Here is a 24,008-nt window from a genome sequence, read left to right as displayed (position 1 = left end):
TGCTTTATATAAACAGGATTTCTAACAATTGATCTACTGGCATTTGCATGCTTTCGGACTGCTAGGTGGGCCGGAGCTGGGACAAGGACTGGGAGCTCATCCCGTCACATGTTGCTCGGGTCTCGAACCAGGGCTGTCAGCTTTCTAGCTGACAAACTCAGCATCTTTAACAACTGAATAAAATAGAATAAATCCAATGTGGCCCCAGATCTAACATCCTGATTTAAAAAAAATCTGGGTAGCCATTTTTACTGTCGTGTGAAGCATCAGTTTCTAGATTAAAAAAAAAAAATGAAAGAGGGAAAAATCTACAAACATTCACATCAACCAGTAATTAAAAATATATATTTCAATAGCGCAGCAAAAAAAATTAAGTTACCTGTATCCGTGATCTTTATAGTCTTTAGTCGCCGAGTATACAATGGAGCTTGCTTTCACGCTGATCTGCTGAAACAAATTCCACACCTCCTGGTAAATATATTGCTGGAAATAAGGAAATAAAAATATAAATTAGCAGGGGGAAACAAAAAAACCTTGGGTACAAACAATCAAAAAATAAAAATAAAAACATAAAACATTCCTGACACCATTAATGGGAAATGAATCTCTAACATGATCTCTTAAAAGATGTCTAGAAGCTTCAAGGAAATGAAGGAAGTTCTAGGTCCCAATAAGTTCACCTGAGAAGGGAGATTTAACAGAGTCATTGCAGGGTGTTCCTAGATGTAAAAAGTCAGGTGAACCCAGCTTGGTGTGTTTTGCAATAATCCCCACTTGGCACATGGGGTTCAAAGGCTTTGGGTGGGACCGAAATACCACTTTGGCAAAGTCACAGAGAAGGAGGGAAGGAGAAGGCAGAAGAGGATGAGGCAATTCCCAGGCAGTTGACACGTCCTTACATTTCCGGTGATAACTAAACAGCCCAGCTGGTCGATGATGAGCACGTCAAGAGGAGACGGTGGCTGGCAGAATTTCTGCTGCAAGATCTGGAGAATGGGTTCCATCACTTTGGGGGTGTCCCTCAGAGCCACTGCTATGTGGCCCAGCGCACGGATTGTGTGGTCTGGAATGAGGTGGGCTTCCCTTAAAGAAAACAACAAGTCGCTATTTAAAAAAAAAACTGCGTGCATATGAATATGGAAAAAAAATTACCAATAAAGGAGAATATTTGTAGCTCAGGGTTGAAATGAGAGGTCCTTGATACTCTCTTGAGCTTGGTTGTTTTCTTGCAGACATTTCATGACCCCACTAGGTAACATCATCAGTGCTAGAAGGGAGTGGGGTTTGTTGGAGGTGGGGAGGAGGAGGACTGTGGAGTCCCTGGTGCTCTCTGAGCTTGGTTCTTTTCTTGCAGATGTTTCATGACCCCACTAGCTAATGTCATCATCTGCTTGCAGACATTTTATTACCCAACTAGGTAACATCATCAGTGCTAGATATGAGTGATATATGCGGAGAGGAGGAGGACTGTGGGGTCCTTGGTGTTCTCTCAGCTTGGTTGTTTTCTTGCAGATGTTTCATTACCCCAACTAGGTAACATCATCAGTGCAACACTGATGATGTTACCTAGTTGGGTAACAAAACGTCTGCGAAAAATTTATTCACCTAGCAATGGAGTATTCCAGAGAGCTTCACTTCCAATTTTCTTCTGGAACACACGGACTGTCCTCCCAGACCGTGGCAACTCAGGGGAGATTTGTCTTTCTGGAAACAGAAGCAGTCTGAGATGTTTTGGACCTGGTACTGTGGATAAAACAGATTTGTTTCAAGTCCAGAACATCCGTAGAACACCTCAAACTGCTTCCACTTCGGATGATTTATTTCTGGAATCTGCTCAACTGTTGCGGAGCAGAACAGAGAAGAGAAATTGGGACATTTTATTGCCAGACTGATGCATTTTTGACATCCTAAGATGCTCATGCGTACATGTCAATCTTTTGACAGGAAGAACAACTGCAAAAATTGCAAGTTCGAATCTCACCAGGCTCAAGGTTGACTTAGCCTTCCATCCTTCCGAGGTAGGTAAAATGAGGACCCGGATTGTGGGGGCAATAAGCTGACTTTGTATAAAAAAAAGAACACCGCTTGGGGGGGGGGGCGAAAGCCCTACTAAGCAGGTATATACAAAAGCATGAAGGCTATTGCTTAACGCATTGTAAGCTGCCCTGAGTCTCCGGAGAAGGGCGGCATATAAATTGAACCAATAAATAAATAAATAAATAAATAAATAAATAAATAAATAAAAAGATTTTAGGTCGCAGAAATATCTCGCGGAAAACACTAAATTCCAAATTGTCAAAGGATCTGCATACAAAGGATTTTGTATTTTTTTTTAAAAGAGATAATAACCCCTCTTCCTTCCTTGAGGAAGGAAGTAAAGATCTCCTGCTTGAGCCGGGGGTGGGGTGGGTGTTGGACAAGAAGACCTCCGAGGCCCCTTCCAACGCTGTCATTCTGCGAGATTGCTTTGCAGCATTCAAAGCCACTTACTTATCACTTTCTTGGGAGATGTAGAGACGATTCGATAAACTGGCTAAGAAGGCTTCAACGATGACGGGATCGATGGTCAGACCGGCTTTCAAACACCTGCAAGATACCCAAATTGTTGGGATCAATGTGATGACTGTGTAAACCGCTTAGAGGGCTGTAAAGCACTGTGAAGCGCTATATAAGTTCTAAGTGCTATTGCTATTCTTCCGTGGTAGGAATCAAAATGTCCTTCCATTCCAAGGTGCTTTTTTCAGGAGGCAACTGGACTTCCTTGTTTGTTTTTCTTTGAAGACGTTTCGCTTCTCATCCAAGAAGCTTCCTTCCCTTCCCCACCATCCAGTCAAGAGCTGAAGAAGCTTCTTGGATGAGGAGCGAAACGTCTTCAAAGAAAAACAAACAAGGAAGTCCAGATGCCTCCTGAAAAAAAGCACCTTTGGGATAGTCCTCCAGTTACGAGCGTAATGGCGTTGCCAAAATCTGCTCTTCGCTAAGAACCCAGGGTGGCTTTTCCACCTGCTGAGAGAACCACGATTTTCCACACCTGAGATAAAACCTACCTGCAGATGTTATCGATAGCAACGTCCCGGAGCTGTTCGTACATGGAGGATTCGTTTTTCTTGCCCGACATGACGCTCAATGTAGACTCGGCGTGCTCGTTGGTGATGCTGATCTTGATGTCGTTGGTGCCTAAGAGGCATAGAAATTTCCTAAGAAATTGTCATGCATGTATCCTAATGTTCAACCAAAATGTTGGAGATGTGATTGTTTGGATGCTACATATTATCACATATGGTGGACTTGCAAGAAAGTGAAGGCTTTCTGGATAAAAATTTGGTGGGTTATGCAAAATGTTTTGAAGAAAAAACTCCAATTTTCTCCTCAATTGTTTTTATTGGGTATAGTTAAGGGTTTTTCAATGGGTGAAACAAAATTGATATTGTACATGGTGACAGCAGCTAGGTTATTGATTGGTCAATATTGGAAAAGGGATGTTTTGCCTACTGTTGAAGAATGGACTTTGAAGGTGGCCAGTTTTGCAGAAATGGCGAAGATATCAGCATACTTAAAAGACCGGACTCAAGAGATTTATGCATGGGAGTGGAAGAAATGGATAGATTATGTGCAGAATAAATACCAAACTAGGAAGTATCAGATAGCTTTTGTTGAACGTTGTGTAGAAATGTATAGTATATAGGGGGTAGGATAGTTCAATGTTATGTAGAAATGTATAGTACACAGGGGGGAGATTAGAAGGGCGGTAAAGTATGATATAATATGATGTGGATTTGGATTTCACCTTGGGGAAGTCATGGGAGGAGGGGAGGGCTAGGGAGGGTTAGGGAGGGAAAGCGGGGGGGGGGGAAATGGGAAAATTTGTACTTGTAAAACTTTTTCAATAAAAGAAATGGGGAGGGTTGCTAAGTGCTTTTTGCCCCGTTTTATGACCTTTCCTTGCCCCAGTTGTTAAGTGAATCCCCATCGATTTTGCTTGGCCAAAGGTTGCCAAAGATGATCCCGCGAGCCCTGGGCATACTGAGTTTCAGAGGGGATCTAATGAGCGAACCAAAAAATACCTGTTTGGAACTGGCTGTGATATTTGTACAATTTCACCAGGACTGGAGAGGGGATCACAAGGAAATCCCGCAAAGACGGATTGACCGAGTGAACCACCACGGGAAACCTCTCGCACAAGCGGCCGAGACCCTGTGGGAAAAAAAAAGAAAAGATACGGAACGTTACTCATGACACGGGGAAGAAAGGCCACACAATCCTGGCTATAATTGATCCTTAAAGTCTGTTCTCCAATCGTTGGCAGTTCAGTGGTTTGAATCCCTAGCGCTGTGTAATGGGGGGAGCTCCCATTACTTGTCCCAGCTTCTGCCAACCTAGCAGTTCGAAAGCACGTAAAAAAAATGCAAGTAGAAAAATAGGGACTATCTTTGGTGGGAAGGGAACTGTCAGCATTCTGATGCTGCCATAAAAAGACGAGGCTTGACTTTTCACCTACTTATTTCTTTGTAGATAATATCCCCTAGGAGATGAGATGGTGAGGGGAACATTCCTAGGGGGTGAAGTCAGAAGCTGAGGAGACTGACTTGGAAGATGGCCAATGAGAAGATGAGAATTGGGGAACGGAAAGGGAAGGGTTTGGGGGTCAGAGGGTTAGTATCGGCTACGACTAAGTCGGGGGAATACTTCAGCAAAGATTAATTGTTTGGGAGTGCAATTTATTTGAGATGACATCGAAACCTGAGAGGAACAGCGTTTCATGCACCTTTGGGCATTGAGTCATGCCAGCCACAGGACCACGGAGACGTCTTCGGACAGCGGTGGCTCGTAGGCCCTTTATGTGTATTTCTCCTCAGCCGGGTATTTTCCTACGTAAACCAAGAGTTTCAAAATGCAGCCATAGCTCAGTGAAATCCCATCCACTAGTTCTAGGCTTTATCAGACAGCAAGTAAGCTGCATTTTGAAAATCTTGGTTTACGTAGGAAAAAACCCGGCTGAGGAGAAATACACATAAAGGGCCTACGATAAGAGAAGAAAACAAAATACTTGATCTCTACGGGGAGGAAACATGTGATGAGGGTGTGGCTAACTGATGAGGACTAATTAGTCCGAAATAGCTCTATATTAGTCTCCCAAAAGGCAGCAAACTGCTTACTTGCTGTCTGATAAAGCCTCGAACTAGTGGATATATATATATATATATATAATTAACCCTGATTCTAAAGTTTCAATCCAACTGGGGAAATATTTATTTATTTATTATTTTATTTGTTTGTCAAACATGTACAAGATAACAAGTATAGGTATAAACATAAACATGAACAAAGGAAGTAAATACGAATAAATGGGGACAGTGAGAGAGGGACGGTAGGCATGCTGGTGCACCTTTAAGAATATACAGACAATCCTCAATTTACAACCTCAACTGAGCCCCAAATTTCTGTGGTTAAGTGAAACATTTGTTCAACGATGTTGAAACTCTGGAAAGAGTGCAGAAAAGAGCAACCAAGATGATTAGGGGACTGGAGGCTAAAACAATTTGCAGGAACTGGGCATGGCTAGTCTAGGGAAGAGAAGGACCAGGGGAGACCTGAGAGCAAGTCTTCCAATATTTGAGGGGCTGCCACAGAGAGGAGGGGGGTCAAGCTATTTTCTAAAGCACCTGAAGGCCAGACAAGGAATAATGGATGGAAACTGATCAAGGAGAGATTCAACCTGGAAATAAGGAGGATTTTTTCTGACAGTGAGAACAATCAACCGATGGAACAGAAGTTGCCTTCAGAAGTTGTGGGAGCTTCATCACTGGAGGCTTTCAAGAAGAGACTGGACTGCCATCTGTCAGAAATGGTGTAGGGTCTCCAGCTTAGGCGAGGGGGGGGGCGAGTCAAACTAGATGACCTACGAGGTCCCTTCTAACTCTGTTACAATCTGTTAAACTCGACCTTCTTCCTCCCTGCCGAAGATTCCAAGCTCCGCTGCCTCTTTGCTTCCCCTGGGAAGCCGCCCCTCCCTCCTAGGAATCCAGACGACACTCCACCACACCTGTAAGCAGCAGATCAGGAGAGGCAAGTGGGCGATGATGACTTTGCTGGAGGTCTTGGACTGCAACTTTTCGGATAATCTGATGCAGAGGTTTTCTGCTCCTGGTTTTGCAAGAGAACGAAAAGGAACTCTCGTTAAGAGGAAACGTCTTACAGTAAGAGATGCCAACTCAGGGCTAAACAGCTAGAGGTGTGCTCGGGCATGCCTTTAAGTGCAATAGACGTAGTCCTCTTTCAGTGACCGCAATTAGGAACAGCCACTAAGTGAAAAAGCATGCAACTTGGCCTTACAAGTTTATTTGCACTTAGGTACTACTGTACAGGATTAACTCTGCTCGTCACAAGCAAAAATGCCTGTCAGTTGTAAATTTATCACACAATTGTTGCACTCGGCAGTCGTTAACCATGGTGTCTACCCCATACAGGTAGTCCTCAACATATGGCCACAATTGAGCCCCACATTTAGGTGGTTAAGTGAGAAATTTGGCGAGTTTTGCCCCATGTTTACGACTTTTCTCGTCACTTAACAAAGTGAATCTCTGCAGTTCTTAAATCAGTAACAAGGATTTTAAGCGAATCTGGCTTCCCCATTGATTTTGCTTGCCAGGAGGTCGCAAAAGGGGATTGCATTACTCCCGGGACATTGCAACCGTCATAAATGTGAGTCATTTAACAAGCATCTGAATTTTTGATCAGGGGACCATGGGGGGGAATGCTGCAACGGTCGTTAAGTGTGAAAAACGATCATTTGTCACTTTTTTTCAGTGCCGTTGTAACTTCGGTCACTAAATGAACTGTCGTAAATTGAGGACTACCTGTACAGGTGCCCGAAAGTCGTCAAATGGGGCAAAACTCACTTAACCAATGTCTCACTCAGCAACGTAACTCCCGTGAGCTCAATTGTGGTCGTCAGTCGAGGGCTACCTGCATATAAGGCTCACCTTGCTCATCCTTCACAGCCCAAACCATGAGATCCACGCAGGCGGCGTTCGCCTGGCAACGCAATTTCAGCGGATTCAGCTCGTTGTGCAATTTATCGACTTCGTGAAGGAGTTTCTGAAGCTCCGGCTGGCTGGTGTTGAATTGTTCCAGCACGAAATCGTGAATTTCTTTCACAAAAGAGTTGGGAAGATCTAAGAGATGGAAAAGAAAAAGGAAAAAAAATAATAAGTAGAATTCTGACAAAAAACCATGTTTTGTGATGGTGTAGCAAAAAAGGCATCATGTTATTTAAAACGCTGGATCCTGAGCTAATCCGCTGTTCTTTCAAAACCAGATGTCAACTTGCAAAGCTTTCAAGTTGCCATGAGCAGGAGGGAGGGAGAACTGACAGAGCTGATTGATTTCCCTAACTGAAACTACATTCCACAGATGCTTTGCTCCCGCAATCAGTAGAAGAGTTTTGGGTTTCACAGCCAGCCGAAGTGATTAATTGGAGAATGTGATTTATGACATGGCCAGGGAGGAGGGGAGAGACAGGGTCATAGGGGAACGTAAATCTATGTGGGATTAGTTCTAACTGCATCCGGATATTGCCGAAATGATGCTCTTAATAAATGACTGTATTTCTTTGGAAGTTTGACTCGTGGCTCATGAATTAATTAGGGCATCTTTCGGAAACTTTACACCAGAAATATTTTTATTCCCTTTTGACAAACGTTCTTCATACGAAACCACTCAGTTTTCTACAGATGAGCAACAGGGGAATATTCTCTGGAACTCTGGTAATATTCAGTAGGAAAATGGCTTAGATATTTTGAGATTAATGTTTGTGACAACCCATGCAATTTTGGTCACCATGATAGTGGTGGGATTAATTTTTTTTTTACTACCGGTTCTGTGGGTGTGGCCTGGTGGGCGTGGCATGGTGTGACTTGGTGGGCGTGGCAGGGGAAGGATACTGTAAAATCTCCATTTCCTCCCCACTCCAGAGAGAGGTTACTACAAAATCCCCATTTCCTCTTGATCAGCTGGGACTTGGGAGGCAGAGAATAGATGGGTGCAGGGCCAGTCAGAGGTGGTATTTACTGGTTCTCCAAACTACTCAAAATTTCTGCTACCGGTTCTCCAGAACTGGTCAGAACCTGCTGAATACCACCTCTACACCACGATGTAAAAAAGATGTTGAGACTCAACATCTAGAAAGAGTGCAGAGAAGAGCAAGCAGGATGATTAGGGAACTGGAGGCTAAAATATCTAAAGAACAGTTGCTGGAACTGGGTATGTCTAGTTGGATGAAAAGAAGGACTAGGGGAGACATGATAGCTTGTCCTGATATCTCAGGGGCTGCCCCAAAGAAGAGGGGGTCAAGCTCTTCTCCAAAGCACCTGAAGGCAGAACAAGAAGCAATGGATGGAAACTAATCAAGGAGAGAAGCAATTTAGAACTAAGGAGAAATTTCCTGACAGTGAGAACAATTAATCAGTGGAACAACTTGCTTCCAGAAGTTGTGAATGCTCCAACACTGGAAGCTTTTAAGAAGATGTTGGATAACCATTTGTTTGAAGTGGTGTAGGGTTTCCTGCCTGAGCAGGGGGTTGGGCTAGAAGACCTCCAAGCTCCCTTCCATCTCTGCTATTCCATTCCATTCCATTCAAAATTCTATTCAATTCAAAATTCTATTCTATTCTGTTCTCTATTCTCTATTCTATTCTATTCAAAATTCAAAATTCTGTTCAATTCTAAATTCTGTTCAATTCTAAAGTCTATTCTCTATTCTCTATTCTCCATTCTTCTCTCCTCTCCTCTCCTCTCTTTTAAATCACCAGGAAGTCAAAAACTTATTAACGCCTTTTACGGGCCAATGATCCAAGGGAAGTTTCTTCGTCTTATTACCGCAAGCGACTTACCTTTCATATGGTACAGGGTGTCTCTCAGCATTTTGAATTGAGCAACATACAGAGGGTCGCTGAACATTTTGTAGAAGAGCTCGACGTGCGGATTGGCCTGTAAGGCATTTAATAGAAAGGGTCAATTCAAGAGCAAACTTTAAAGCACCGGATTTGCACGGTTGGAAATTCCTTTAAAAAAATGGAAGATATGAATCTCCCAAAGGAGCAATTATCAAGCATGTTGACTTAGATCCAGCATATGAATGTGTAAGAAACCAGACCATTTGGACAACCAATCAACGAGAGAACCAATCAGCTGCTCAGAATTTAAATATAGCTCCAAACGAAGAACCAATCATACTACCAAGTGTCCATTCAAGATACACCCTGAAAATAAGACCTAGGATGGGTTTGTTACATGTGCCTAATATAAGCCCTACTCTCAAAAACAGCCGTGGCCAGAGGAGCTTTCTATCAGATTCACCTGATTCGCCAATTGCGTCCCTTTCTAGACCGGGACTCATTACGCACAGTCACTCAAGCCCTCGTCATTTCCCGACTTGATTACTGCAATGCGGCCGCGCGAGTAATTATGGGAGCAACATGGCGCTCACAAGTAACACCTCTTCTACGCGAGCTGCACTGGCTTCCGGTGGCCTTCCGAGTGCGCTTCAAGGTGTTGGTTCTTACCTTTAAAGTGCTCCATGGCTTAGGACCTGAGTACTTACAAGACCACCTGTTGCAACCGATAACCTCCCACCAACCAATACGCTCTCACAGAGTAGGCCTACTCATAGTACCATCATTAAAACAATGTCGTCTAGTAGTTCCAAGGGAGAGAGCCTTCTCTGTGGGGGCACCTACTCTTTGGAACAAAATACCCCCTGGAATACGAATAATCCCAGATCTTCGCACTTTCCGACGTGCCCTGAAGACTTTTCTGTTTCAACAAGCAGGGCTAGCATAAACATCTAAATTCTATGCCAAGGTCTTAGCAGATACACCAAGTTGACTCAATTTATTATTTACTGTTTATAATAAAAAAAAAATTATTATATGTATATGAAATCTTATTCTGTTCACTGCCCTGAGTCCTTCGGGAGAAGGGCGGTATAGAAATTAAATAAATAAATAAATAAATAAATAAATAAATAAATAAATAAATAAATAAAATAAGCCCTGCTTAAGTGCCTGCACAGACGCCCGCCCGCCCCATTCCGTTTGGTTTCTCACGGTGCCACAGCCATGAGGCAAGACAGGTTGGTGATGGAGCTGCTCCACGCGCCCCACACTGGCTTACCTGACGGCCCCCGCAGTCAGGCCATCCACACCCCGACACCTGCCACGTGGCAGCAGCACAAGGGCCCACGTGGCCGGTTGGCTCACATCTGCTAGCTCGCGGCTGCAACGGACCAGGAGGCTGAGTGGGATCCTGCTGTATGGGATTGTTGGTGCCGTGACCGCGAGGTGAGGCAGGAGTGGCCTGGCTGCAGGGGCCCTGAGGTGAGGGACGCTTGGAGCAGCTCCATCTCCCTCGCCTCACAGCAAACAAGCAGAAGAAGTAGGTCTCCCATACACCGGGGGTGTCTTCTCCCCCAAAATAAGCCCTAGTGCCATGATGGCGAACCTATCGCACGCGTGTTCTGCCCCAGCTACGGACCCCAAAGAACGCAGCACACACAAAGTCTGTACAAACCTTAAGTTTACTAAAATAAATTCAGTTTTTCAAACAAAGGCTGTTAATTAACTTTAACAGCCTACAAGAATCCAAAGAATAAACAATCGTAATTTTACTATGGTTGGCAGAAAGCCCAGAAGCAATTTGCAGAGAACTAAGATCAAGGCGCGAAGGAGAGGGAACAAAGTTGTTCCCTGCAAATTGTTTCAGTCGGGGTTCCTCCTTAAATAGGCTAAGGGAGTGGCCAATTAGCCCCAAGCCTTACTCTCGAGGAGACCTCCTCCTGAGGAGCCACTCCTGCCTTTTGGCAGCTCTGCACGCCCGTGCATCGAGAAGAGGCTCCTCCTCTTCGTCCTCTTCACTTATGGAAGCTTCTGGAGGTTCTGAAGGCCCTGGCTGAATCACCGCCTCTGGCACCACATCTTCTCCAGCCTCCTCGTTGTCTGACTCGAGTACCAGCTGCCCAGGCTGCTGGCACAGCACCACACCAGCCTCCTCACTGTCTGAATCAGCTACTAGCTGCACAGGCCGCTGATGGGCCTCAACACTACCCTAGTTCTTATTTTGGGACCCAAAAGAAAATAAGACCCGGTCTTATTTTGGGGGAAACATGGTATATAAGCTAAAGAGGAACAGGAGAAAAAAAAATCCTGCTGATGACGTTATCTAGTCTAGTAATGAAACATTCAGAAATGAAACAAGCTTGGAGCGCAAAAACCGCTGGCAAAATCTATAACCCGAGCTACAAAGTATTTTCTATTTTTTTCCGCTGTAAAAATAAACGTACCTCAATAACTTCAATCACCACTGCATCCAGGTTTTTGAGAACCGAATCCCCAACAATTTGCTTGACCTTTACGGTTGAAAAGAAAGACACACGTATATAAAATCCAAACGTTTGCAAAACATTTTTTGAGCAGAATGTGGATTGTGTGGGTGAGCGCATTACGGGGAGTCCTTGACTTGTAACTATTTCTTTAGCAACTGTTCAAACGAAGGGAAGCGGGAGAAGTCCTTCGGGACAATCACCCATCTTTATCTCCCTTGACACGCTGCCAAAGACCTAATTGGCAAAGTCACACGGAGTCTAGAATCAAACAGAGATGCCGACTGGGAACAGAATTAACAATGTTGCTTTCCTACAAAGGCCCCACATGCCTTTGCTTCTCTTTAATATCTTATGGGAGGGGCCAATCATCTCCAGGCCTTACTCCTGAGTTGTCCCTTTTGTTTTAACTGTTCTTGCCTTCTGGCAGCTCTGCGCATGCGTGCACTGGGAACAGGCTCCCTCTGTTCCTCTGCCTCTCTGCTGTCCGACTCTGAGGGCTCCAGAGTCCACGCATAACTCCCAGATGGCCCTGGCCCCATCTCTCCCTCTGAAGCAGAGCCCTCGTCCGAGCCTTCCCCAGACTCCAGGACTGGCCCATGTTCCTCCCCAGCCTCCTCACTGTCCGAATCTGCTGCCAGCTCCACAGGCTGCTGGCGGACCACAACAGGAGTATAAATCCTTCCATTCCCCACCATCTTCTGTCAAGAGCTGAAGAAGCTTCTTGGATGAGAAGCGAAATGTCTTCAAAGAAAAACAAGGAAGTCCAGTTGCCTCTTGGAAAAACAAAGCACCTTTGGGACAATCATGGCCTGGATAACTGAGAATCTCCATAGATTTTTATCCTACCTTATTCTCCCAGGGGCAGCCCACTTACCATGTTCAACAACTGGCGAAGCATTTCAAGCGGAATGTTAAACTCCTTGTTACTGATCCCATTGAAGAGGGGCGAAACAGAGAAACTGGAGCTGATGGTGGAGAAATAATATTCGGGATCGACAGCGCTCCCATCCGGCAGATAGGAACCTGCTTATTAAAGAAGGGAAGAGAAAAATGGTAACCAAATTCTTTTGTCGCCCACGTGTCAGGGTCCAAGTAATAGACCCATAGCAAACAAAACTCCCGGGCAGATAGATTCCTCCAAGAACGGTTTTATTGGCTATATCCGTGATGGCAAACCTGTGGCACACGTGCCACAGGTGGCACACAGAGCCCTGTCTGCGAGCACGCCAGCTATTACCCCAGCCCAGGTCCACCACCATGCATGCGCGAGGGGCAGGGCCTTCCCCCATCTCCGCAAGTTCCCAGAGCACCCTACTTTCTCCTCCATTTCTGCCGCCCATGCCTTTCCCAATTTCTGCAGATTCCCCCCCCAGCGCGCCCTACCTTTCTATTCCATTTCTGCCACCCCCACCAACCTGGAAGCCAAAACGGGGTGCAGGGGCACCGTGTGAGGGCCCCCCGCACCCCGTTTTGGCCTGGAAAGCCACCTGCACCAACTGTTGTGACCCAGGCCCAAGTAGGTATTATCAGACGCAATCAGTTCGAAAACAAACAGACTTTATTAGAACAGCTGAGAATTAACTCATTCTCAGCACAGTCCAATCTAATTCAAAACAAATTCTTCATAACACAATTCTCCTGCTCCTGCTGTCCGTACACCCAACTCCCTTCTAACACTGATGATGTTACCCAGTCTGGTAATGAAACGTCTAAAAGAAACCACCAATCTCAGAGGGCACCAAGGACCCCACAGTCCCTCCTCCTCTTTCTCAGTCCTCCCCTTCTCCTCCTCTCCGCATACCCCACTCCCTTTAGCACTGATGATGTTACCTAGTTGGGTCATGGAACGTCTGCAAGAAAACCAAGCTCAGAGAGCACCAAGGACTCCTCGCGTTAGTGGCTGCTGTTCAGTCGGCACAGAACAAGAATATTCAGTGACCAGAGATGGAGCCAAGTTGGCAAAGGACCCACAGGGTCTAAATTTTATATATATCTTATATTCTACATTCATTTAAGATTTTTATTTTGCAAAAAGGAGAAAGAAATACCTTCAAAATACTGCATAGCCGTTCCTCCTGGAGAACCGGGCAGGGGGATCCCACGATCAGGGCTGACCTGAAATGCAGAGACAGGCATGATAATAGCATCCAATGGGGCTGGCCTTCGCTCTGTCCTACCAATTAGGTGGGAAAAACCAAGATGGCAGTTAAAATATTTTGAAGAAGGGCCATCGCCCCCTAATTTCTCCTGATGGGTTGATGGTCTTTCGAAATCCAAGCATCGGTCGGGCTTGAAGAGTCGAGACCTCACATTAAGTCCCAGTTCAGCTGATTTATTGCTCATGCCTCTACAGTAACATAAGAATCTAGCCCACTTAACGGCCGTGACTGGGAGGATTTTTCATCAGGTCCGCCTGATCCGCCAGTTGCGTCCCTTTCTGGATCGGGACTCGCTACACACGGTCACTCATGCCCTCGTCACCTCTCGTCTGGACTATTGTAACACTCTCTACATGGGGCTCCCCTTGAGGAGCACTCGGAGGCTCCAACTGGCGCAGAGTGCGGCCGCGCGGGTGGTAATGGGAGCAACGTAGATGTTGTGGCCCCGCCCTCTGAGCCTGTCCCATCGAAGGAAGAAAGCTCCGAGCATGAGGAAGAGGAGTCAGCCAGGCCTCCCTCTCCAGGCCCCTCCCCTCTGGCACTGTCTCAGGTGCCGGCCGAGGGAGAGGAGATTAGCAGAGAGACAGGTGGCTCGGATGAGAGCGGGGGAGAGACATCATTCCTGGACGCACGCCTCCGAAGGCGTGATAAACGATTGCAGCAGCTCAGGAGGCGTGCTAGGGATTAGAACTGAGTCACTGGACCACACCCCAGAGACTATATAATAGAGGGTGGTGGCCAGTGATCCTTGTGACGAACAAAACTAACCTTGGATAGTCACTAAAGCCTCGTTCGGAACTGCTGGGAGGAATATTTATTGTTGTTGGACGTTTGGAAGCTGAGTATTTATCTTTCTGTTTTCTGTGGAAATAAAAGCACTTGGCAGACGGCGTGTATATCGCTGCCAAGTTGGAGATAAAGAGCTGGGTGTGTTCCAAGTGCTTCCTTAACCCTCGGCTGGCTGTGTTTGTGTGTGTGTGTGGACGGGGACAGATCAGTGGAGCTCCCATATAATGCCTCTCCTGCGCGAGCTGCACTGGCTCCCGGTGGTCTTCTGAGTGCACTTCAAGGTTCTGGTTATCACCTTTAAAGTGCTCCATGGCTTAGGATCTAGTTATCTACGAGACCGCCTGCTACCACCAATAGCCTCCCACCGGCCAGTACGCTCCCATAGAGAGGGGCTCCTCCGGGTGCCGTCGGCCAAACAATGTCGACTGGCGGCCCCGAGGGGGAGAGCCTTCTCTGTGGAGGCACCTACAATCTGGAACAAGCTCCCCCCGGAGATACGGAGGATCCCGGATCTGCACACCTTCCGTCGCACGCTTAAAATGTTTTTCTTTCATCAAGCTGGCCTGGCCTAAATCTTCTCCTCTTTTAAATTTAAATTTTAAATACAAATTTTAATCTGTTTAAATTATGGGGTATTTTAAATTCAGCCAAATTATTTAATTTGTTTTTAATCTATTTTAAATGTTTGTATCTCTGTGTTTTATCTTCTGGCTGTTCACCGCCCTGAGTCCTTCGGGAGAAGGGCGGTATAGAAATTTAATAAAATAAAATAAAATAATACATCAATAAAATAAACTAAAGGCCAGCATTAAATTGGTGCTAGGTAAGAGTTAAGCTTTTGTGGCTAAGGAGGGACTAGAATTTACCATCTCCTGGTGATTGGCTCAAAATCACCCAGCCAGCTTTCATGCCGAAGGCGGAACTAACCATCTCCTGGTGATTGGCCCAAAGTCACCCAGCCGGTTTTCATGTCTAAGGTGGGACTAGAATTCACCATCTCCTGGTGATTGGCTCAAAATCACCCAGCCAGCTTTCATGCCATAGGTGGGACTAGAATTTACCATCTCCTGGTGATTGGTCCAAAGCCACCCAACTGGCTTGTGTCTAAAGCAGGACTAGAATTCACCATCTCCTGGTGATTGGCCTAAAGTCACCCAGCTGGCTTTCGTGCCTAAGGCAGGACTAGAACTCACAGTCTCCTGGTTTCTAGCCTGGTGTGTTAACCCCTTAATTGCTCCAGGCAGAGTTACTTTTCGTCATCATCTGGACCACTATTTTTACTGTGCAAATTTTCAAGATTAAATACCCTCACCCACGTGCTTAGTTTTTCCAGCTAGATTGGAAACGCAATTCTAGGCGCAACATCTGGTCGGTGTCAAAGGGAGCCCGGGATACAGGTAAGGTTTTCTATTCTAAAAGCAACCCCACCTGTGTGATGCTGGAAATGCTGCTCGTTTTCCTCTTCAAAGATCCTTCTTGGCAGACGGTCAGCAGGGAGTTGGGAAGGATGGAGCGGAAGTCATTGAAGGAACGCCTCCGTATCCCATCCAGTTCGCTGGAGGCCCGGTGGGAATGGGGGCTCACTTTGGGGAAAAGCTTGGACAGCAGAGCCTCTTCTGAGTGGCTGTAGCGACCAAACGCTCGGGATATTCCAATCAGACAAGGCAGGGCGTATTTGCACAAATATTCTGGAAAAGCAAGAAGTAGGGGGTTTAAAGAGCCGAGGTGGCACAGTGGTTAGAGTGCAGGCACTGCAGCCTACTTCTGCTGACTGCCTGCAATTTGGCAGTTCGATTCTCACCAGGCTCAAGGTCGACTCAACCTTCCGTCCTTCCAAGTTGGGTAAAATGAGGACCCAGATTGTTGGGGGGCAAGAGGCTGACTCTGTAAACCGCTTTGAGAGGGCTGTAAAAGCACTGTGAAGCGATATATAAGTCTAAGGGCTATTGCTATTATCTGCCTCATCTGATAAAACAGCTGCCCCCAATCTTTGGGGCGCAAGGGACCGGTTTCGTGGAGAGAGGTTTTTTCACGGACTGGAAGGAGCGTGGTTTTGTATGCTTTCTCCCGCCCGTGGATGGGGCTTTGCTTGTTTGCGCGACCCGGTTTCTGGCATGCTGCCGGCTCGGTTTCGGTCTGCAGCCCGGCTGGCTGTGGACCCCTGCAAGAAAATGTTTCTTCCAACCGGCAGTTGCTATGTTGGTTTTCTTTAGAATAACAGAGTTGGAAGGGACCTTGGAGGTCTTCTAGTCCAACCCCCTATACCAGTGATGGCTAACCTTTTTGCCATCGCGTGACAAAAGTGGGGAGTCGTGCGGGGGGGGGGTGTCGCACATGCGCATGCCCACACCCATAATTCCATGCCCCCTGACCCCCCACGCCCCGTTTTGGGCCTACCTGAACCCTCCAGAGGGCAAAAAACACCTCACCCACCCCTCTGGAGGGCAGAAATGGCCCATTTCCCGACTTCTGGTGGGCCCAGGTTCCAGAAGCTTTCCTGGAGGCTGGGGAGGGCGAAAACGCCCTCTCCCGCCTCCCCCGGAGGCTGAAAACGCCCTCTCAGAGTCTCCGCATGAACTCTGTACTTACCTGGCATCCAAAATGGGCCGCGTGGAGACTCCTGGGAGGGGAGGCATGGGCGGGGCCAGCCAAAAATCAGGTAGCTGGCGCACGCATGCGCACTGGAGCTGACCTAGGGCAACGACTCACGTGCCCGAACATATGGCTCTGCATGCCACCTGTGGCATACGTGCCATAGGTTCACCATCATGGCCCTATACCCGTGATGGCGAACCTATGGCACGCGGAGTCATATTGATGGGTACGCGAGCATTGGCTTAGCTCAGCTGCAGCGCACTTGAGCGCGCAGGCCAACTGATTTTCAGGCCTTCTGGGCACACAGGAGTGGAGTGGAGTGGAGTGGAGTGGAGTGGAGTGGAGTGGAGTGGAGTAGAGTAGAGTAGAGTAGAGTAGAGTAGAGTAGAATAGAATAGAATAGAATAAATATTGGAATGTAGAATAGAATAGAATAGAATAGAATAGAATAGAATAGAATAGAATAGAATAGAATAGAATAGAATAGAATAGAATTTTTTATTGGCCAAGTGTGATTGGACACACAAGGAATTTGCCTTGGTGCATATGCTCTCAGTGTACATTGTGGCTGTAAGTTGAGGACTAACTGTACTAGTCATTTGCAGATAAAAACAGTGGGAGAAAAATTTAATATTTGCTGTTACAAGGAGCAATATCACATCGGAGACGTATCTTGCTTACCTTTATCCTGGATCTGCGGAGATTGACACATCCCCAAGAGAACTTGCATCACTTGTAAAATTGGCTCCAAAACCTGTAACAATAAAAGCCGGCAATTAGAAATAAAAATCTAGGGGCAGAATTAACATTACATAAACACGTTGAATGTTGTTAACAATTGAGGATAGCCTAAAATAACAAAACACGAACAGTAATGTTAAGTTACAGAATGAAGTAATAACGTTAAATGTCAGAATGTTGAAACAAAGATCAAGCCAGAGCTGTAATTAAAATATTTCCTTCTATGTTTCTAAGCACCTGATTGCTAACAGTTGAAAACATGTTTTTCAAAAAGAGAGTTCAGCGGTTTGAAGTCGGAAGTTAACTGGTGAAGTTTACTCACCCAGTAATAATTTAGGTCCTTATCTCGTTATGAATGAATGGCCTCCACTTGGCTAATGCAACAAGGACAGAGATGCTGTTCTCACTTAATGGCGATAAATTGTGACCGGAATTTCTGTCGCTAAGCAATGCAGGTGTAAAGTGCAACTTTGTGTGACTGTACCAGTTATGATGGCAGTTCTGGTAGTCCCTGGGTTGCCATCGTTAACCAAATCACCGTTGGTCATTAAACAAAGACCTCACATGACTGTGGCTTCTAACTTCCTGCTGGCTTTTCTACAACCTCTAGCTTGCAGAAAAAAATGCTTTTAAAAGCCTCTGACGATCCCAGCTGAGTTTGCCTGATCATCAGAGGCTTTTAAAAGCATTTTTTTTTCTGCAACCTCTTAAGGTTGTAGAACAAATGCTTTTAAAAGAAAAAAAAAAATGGCCACGCCCACCCAGTCACATTACCACCCCCCCACCAAGCCACGCCCACAGAACAGGTAGTAACCAATTTTACATTTCACCACTGTTCCACACCCATTTGCACTACTCAGGTGACCCTGAGGACAAGCGGCCTCAACGACTCTCTCAAAGGATGCAAATGACCAGCTGTCGGCAAGGAGTGTAAATCCTTCCATTCCCCCACCATCCAGTCAGAGCTGAAGAAGCTTCTTGGATGAGAAGCGAAACATCTTCAAAAGAAAAACCAGAAAGTCCCGTTGCCTCTTGAAAAAAAGCACCTTTGGGACTTTAAAATGATAGAAAAAAATAATAAGTCAATGCGTTGAATGGCAGGTGACCACTCTTACCTGCTCTCTTAAAGACGCATCTCTGTAGGCCACATCGGACAGCAAGGTCACCAAACAGAAGCTGAAGTTTTCTGCGACTGGAAGGGTGCCTATAAGTGTGATAATTAATGGAACAGGATTGCGATTAACCAGATGAATGCACGCCAGCGATCCACCCTAGACCAAGACGTGGGAGGATCAGCCAGCTTTTTAATTTATTTATTAATTAAATTTATTCCCCCCCACTTCCCATCTCATTAGTGAGCCATGGAAGTGAACACTGTGCTAAACCTTCATCCCTCTTCTTACTGCCTTACCTCACAAATCCAGATTTACGAAGCTGACATCAGGTAATCTAGCCTAAGCCAATGTTTCTCAACCTTGGGGATTTTTAAGAGGTGTGGACTTCAACTCCCAGAATTCTCCAGCCAGCATGAGGAATTCTGGGAGTTGAAGTCCATGCTGATGTGGTCTGCTGGCAGCCAGGGGGGCTGGCAGCAGAGTCAGACAGTGAGGAGGTTGGGGAGGAACAATGGGCCAGTCTTGGGGGCTGGGGAAAGCTTGGACGAGGGCTCTGCGTCGGAGGCAGAGAAGGAGCTAGACAGCAGTGAGGCAGAGGAACAGTTGGAGCCCGTTCCCAGTGTGCGCATGCGCAGAGCCTGCCAGAAGACAAGAGCAGCTCAGAAAGCAGGGTCGACGTGGGAGTAAAGCCACAACTTGGAGGTGATTGGCCCCTCCCATAGGAAACAAAAGAGGAGCGAACGGGGAGGGGGCTTTTGCAGGAAATAATTCGGTTGGTCGGTCGTTTCAAGAGTGGAAAGTTCTGTTCGTGACTCTAAGAGACTCTGTGCCAGGTTTGGCCTTGTACTGCGTTTGGAAACAAGTTACTTTGGCAAGCAAGAGGAGGTGTGTTGATAAATATTCATTTGAAAAACTGTTTGGACAGGCCTTGCTGACTGTGAATGAAAGGAATTCACAGTCGTGTAAATAAAAGCGGTTTTGCCGAGACCAAGACTCTGCTTTTTAAGAGAGCCTAGGTCAGAACACATGCATCTTAAAGTTGCCAAGTGTTGTGCCTCCGTTATCTGAGCCGGTGTCATCGGCAGGAGAGGACTCCGAGAGTGAAGGAGAGGAGTTGGCAAGGCCTCCCACTCCAGGACCCTCCTCTCTGGCAATGCCTTCGGTGTCTGAAGGGCAAGAGATAGGGCCGGGGCCAAGCACGTCCACGCAGCCACAGATGGACAGTGATGAGGGTAATGAGTCTTGGCTGGATCCACGCCAGCGTCGCAGAGATAAGCGCGCGCAACAGAAGAAAAGGTGTGCCCGAGATTAGGCTGAGTCACTGGACCCCACACTCCACAGGATATAAAAGGGAGCGTGGTGGCCAGTCAAACCTTGTGACGAACAAAGCTGAAAACTTCCACGCCATTCTGCACTGCCGGACTTTTGGCTATAGACTTTGCTGGATTATCTCTGGACTTGATTGACTCCGTAATTATTGAGCTGTTTCTTTTGATGTACCAGGAGTGGGGAGAAGTTATCTCTCTTCTTCGTAAATAATAAACTCTTGGCAGGCAGCCACTAGGTTGTTGCCAAGTTCCGTTATCATAAGGAAAAGGATTTTGCTGGCTGGTTTGGTCTTTAACTCTTGAACATCTGTTGGTGTGTGTGCATGGGGACAGAACACCAAGGTTGAGTGAGACATACTGGCCTAAGCCTAAAATCTGGCTAAACTCCTCCCTGCCCTCCCCCCCAAAGTTTAAAAAGTCACCTCGGCCTTTTCGCGAATTGCTTTCTTCAATCCATTGCACTTTGGGAAGGCCCCTCAGTAGCCGGAGAAGGTAAGGGATGAGTGAATCTTTGTGCTGGAAGAACAAATTATTTTGTTTAAAAAAAAATAAATGTTACAACCACAACAGAATGCATGCGGGAAAAATGTTATCTCGATACTCTAAGAATGAGGCCAAGCTCAGCTCAAACGCACTGCACAAATCATCAGAATAATCTGCACCACACGGCTAATAAGATTGAGCAGAAAATACAAAGAAAAGGGCTTCACGAAAAGAAACAATCCAAGCCAACCAATTAGGCCAGTGTTTATCAACCATAGGAACTTCAACTCCCAGAATTCTACAGCCAGCAGAGGGAATTCTGGGAGTTGAAGTTCCACACATCTAAAAATCACCCACCTTGAGAAAGTTTTAAACAAATTAACGTGGCTAAACAAATTTAGCAGACCTGAGATATTACGGTGTTTTAATAGTTTTATTTCAGTATACTGAGTTTGTGGCCGTGCCCTGGAGAACCTGAGGAAGGATCGGTTGTAAATTTTTTTTTTTTTTAAATGGATTTGTGAATAAGGGGAATGGTACCTGCAGGTCAGATTCTATGAGAAAAATTCCCAGTGCAATCACGGCATCTCTGCGGCGTTCGTCCAGCTGAAAAATCCCATGGATATCCACGGGACACATGCACAGAAGTTTTTGGACCTATGGGAGAAATAAAGGGGAGGATATACAGGTAAACCTCAAAGTACGACCAAAACTGAGCCCCAAATTCCTGTTGCTAAGTGAGACCGCCCTTAAGTGAGGTTTGCAAATTTCTGGGGCTAAGCAAGACATTTTGGTAAGTGAGTTTTGCCCCATTTTACGACCTTCCTTACCACACTTGTTAAGTGAATCACTGCAGATGTTAAGTTAGTAACATGGTTGTTGAGTGACTCTGGCTTCCCCATTGCCTTTGTCAGAAGGTCGTAAAATAGGACAAAACTCACTTACCAAATGTCTTGCTTAGCAACACAAATTTGGGGGTCAATTTGTGGTCATGTCAAGGACTACTTGTATAAATGTATAGTATACTCATATTGTACATTGCCATCCTACACGTTAGATGCAAGCTCTAAGCAATTCAATAGGTAAAACTTTAGAAGATCGCACTTTGAGATCATCTTCTTCTTTTAATGACCCCATAATCCCTTGCGGGGTGGAGTCTTTGGCAACTGAATGGAGCTGAGTGTTTACTGGCCGGATGCCCTTCCTGTCGCCAATGCGGAGTTTTGTTCAGCAGATCTATTCTCAGTGTGCCCAGAGAGAGAAATATCTGCCTCTACCTAGGATCGAACTCACAGCCTCCTGATTGTGAGGCGAGAGCTACACCTCTAGGCCCACCGCATCCCTCTAAGTTTGCCCTTTGAGATACTTTTCAGAAATCAGTATTTCTGTAACTAGTGTTTATTTATCCCTCCTTTGTTCTTAATTCTTCATTGCTCTCTGACCAATGAGCAGAGGTCTTCAAACTTTGGCAACTTTGACTTATGGACTTCAACTCCCAGAATTCTCCAGCCAGCATAGAGAAGTCCACAAATCTCAAAGCTGCCAAATTTGAAGTCCTCTGCAATAGAGGTATAGCCTAACCCACTTAAATGCCACTGCCATATAGAGTTCATGCAATCTGGTAGGGACCAGAACAAATCTTTCTGTATTATTGAAATATTCTTACCCATTTTGCCTACTAAACAGTCCTAAAAACAAAATATGTAAGGAAGACATCATAATAATCAGCCAAAAAATAAAACTTATGAACACGGGAACGAAAGCCACATCATTACAGTGGTTGAATATGGTCTCAAATGAAAACCTGAACTGTAGGTTAGGTTACGTAATCCGCAGAAAGACAGATGAATGACAAACCAGCTGAAGATAACTTGGCGTGCAGAAAAATTGTAGCGAAATCTGCGATTGTGTGTGTGGAAGAACACAAAACAGGTTGCAATAACCATATATGTGCATTTTCTTTTAGTTTGCTTTCTTTTACTGTCTGCAGTTGACTTTAGCAAATGTTTATTGAAGTCCGGCAAAAGTTTATTTTGACTTCGTGCCTTTAGCAGTTACAACTTTACAACCTTAAAAGAAAACAATCATTCTATGCTGAAAAAGAAACAGCGAATACACTTTTTACCAAAACAACCAGTCACCAAGTTTAGAAGGAATCTCTCTAAACCAGTGCTTTCCAAAGTTGGCAATTTTAAACTGCGTGGATTGCAGAATTGCTGGTTGGGGAATTCTGGGAGTTGAAGTCCACATATCTTAAACCTATCAAGTTTGAAAAAAAAAAACCTGCTCTAAACTAAGAAGCTGATCCTGTGCTTAATTACTTAAAAAAATTCCACAATAATCTAGGCGGCTTACTCCCAAGCAGAACATTCAACACATCAACTCAGACATAAATCTGATTTAATCCAAGCTACACCTACATAGAATAGAATAGAATTCTCAATTTGACCAAGTGTGATTGGACACACAAGGAATTTGTCTTTGATGTATATGCTCTCAGTATACATAAAAAGACAAGCAAGAATCATAAGGTACAACACTTAATGATGGTCATAGGGAACAAATAAGCAATCAAATCATACTAGGAAACAATCAATATAAATTGTAAGGATACCATCAACAAGGTTACATTGGGTAATAATGAAAATTCACCAGAACGCAAAGAAGCAATGACTGACTATAGTTATATTGACTGGACAGATCATCCTAGCAAAAAGGAGGTCTACCAAATTAAAAAAAAATAATAATAGAAGAGCTGAATGGTTTGAGAACACACATATATGCTGCAGAGACCAAAAGATATTGCAAAATTCCTTTTTTAAAAAAAGACAATGAACAATGTTTCTGAAACTAAACAGGTAGAAACATTTCTAATTGCCCAGAGAAAGTGTAAACACAATTCACATGCGTAATTTTGCTAGAGCACAAGCATTTCCCAATAATGCCGTACCTGGTTATGTAAATCTTTGTGATCACCTGACAAACAGGTGGCAAAGAAAAGCACTGAACTTTCACTCAAGTTCACCGCTATCATGTCACCCCTAATTCTTCTTTTCTTTAGACTAGCTTAGCCAGACCCAAAATCTGCAGTCTTTCTTCATATGGTTTAACTTCCAGGCCTTTGATCGTTTTAGTTGCTCTTCTTTGAACTTTTAGAATAGATGGGACCTCGGAGGTCTTCTAGTCCGGCCCCCTTGTTCAAGCAGGAGACCCCATTTCAGACAAGTGGCTGTCCAGTCTCTCCTTAAAAACCTCCAGAAGAGACTGGACAGACCCTTGTCTGAAACGGTCTAGGCAGGGTCTCCAGCTTGAGCAAGGAAGCTGGACTAGAAGACCTCCAAGGTCCCTCCCAGCCCTATTCTGATTGATTGATTGAAATGGTCTCTAGGATCTCCTGCTTGAGGCAAGGGGGCTGGAC

General features: G+C 45.3%; 1 protein-coding gene across 2 annotated transcripts in view; it reads right to left on the bottom strand.

The window, feature by feature from the left end:
• PI4KA (phosphatidylinositol 4-kinase alpha) overlaps nucleotides 1–24,008 on the bottom strand; it is a 93,127-nt gene that overhangs the window by 66,855 nt on the left and 2,264 nt on the right. Inside the window, exons 2-17 of one of the 2 annotated variants that reach the window (XM_087880206.1) lie at nucleotides 21,131–21,247; nucleotides 20,530–20,623; nucleotides 18,780–18,868; nucleotides 17,605–17,677; nucleotides 15,757–16,016; nucleotides 13,429–13,495; nucleotides 12,255–12,403; nucleotides 11,339–11,404; nucleotides 8,892–8,988; nucleotides 6,984–7,175; nucleotides 6,044–6,144; nucleotides 4,065–4,194; nucleotides 3,048–3,177; nucleotides 2,491–2,586; nucleotides 900–1,083; nucleotides 380–483 (exon numbers count right to left, since the gene is read on the bottom strand). In XM_087880206.1, the coding sequence (XP_087736332.1) occupies nucleotides 380–483; nucleotides 900–1,083; nucleotides 2,491–2,586; nucleotides 3,048–3,177; nucleotides 4,065–4,194; nucleotides 6,044–6,144; nucleotides 6,984–7,175; nucleotides 8,892–8,988; nucleotides 11,339–11,404; nucleotides 12,255–12,403; nucleotides 13,429–13,495; nucleotides 15,757–16,016; nucleotides 17,605–17,677; nucleotides 18,780–18,868; nucleotides 20,530–20,623; nucleotides 21,131–21,247 (1,949 nt within the window). Of the gene's footprint in view, nucleotides 1–379; nucleotides 484–899; nucleotides 1,084–2,490; nucleotides 2,587–3,047; nucleotides 3,178–4,064; nucleotides 4,195–6,043; nucleotides 6,145–6,983; nucleotides 7,176–8,891; nucleotides 8,989–11,338; nucleotides 11,405–12,254; nucleotides 12,407–13,428; nucleotides 13,496–15,756; nucleotides 16,017–17,604; nucleotides 17,678–18,779; nucleotides 18,869–20,529; nucleotides 20,624–21,130; nucleotides 21,248–24,008 lie in introns of both variants that reach the window. The other variant, XM_087880205.1, reaches the window with a different exon arrangement.

The sequence above is a fragment of the Pantherophis guttatus genome, chromosome 17, assembly GCF_059756535.1.
Source record: "Pantherophis guttatus breed Tessera chromosome 17, ASM5975653v1, whole genome shotgun sequence".
Lineage (NCBI taxonomy): Eukaryota > Metazoa > Chordata > Lepidosauria > Squamata > Colubridae > Pantherophis > Pantherophis guttatus.
Note: the sequence above shows the minus strand (reverse complement) of the source record. Positions and strands in the feature narration are given on the sequence as shown.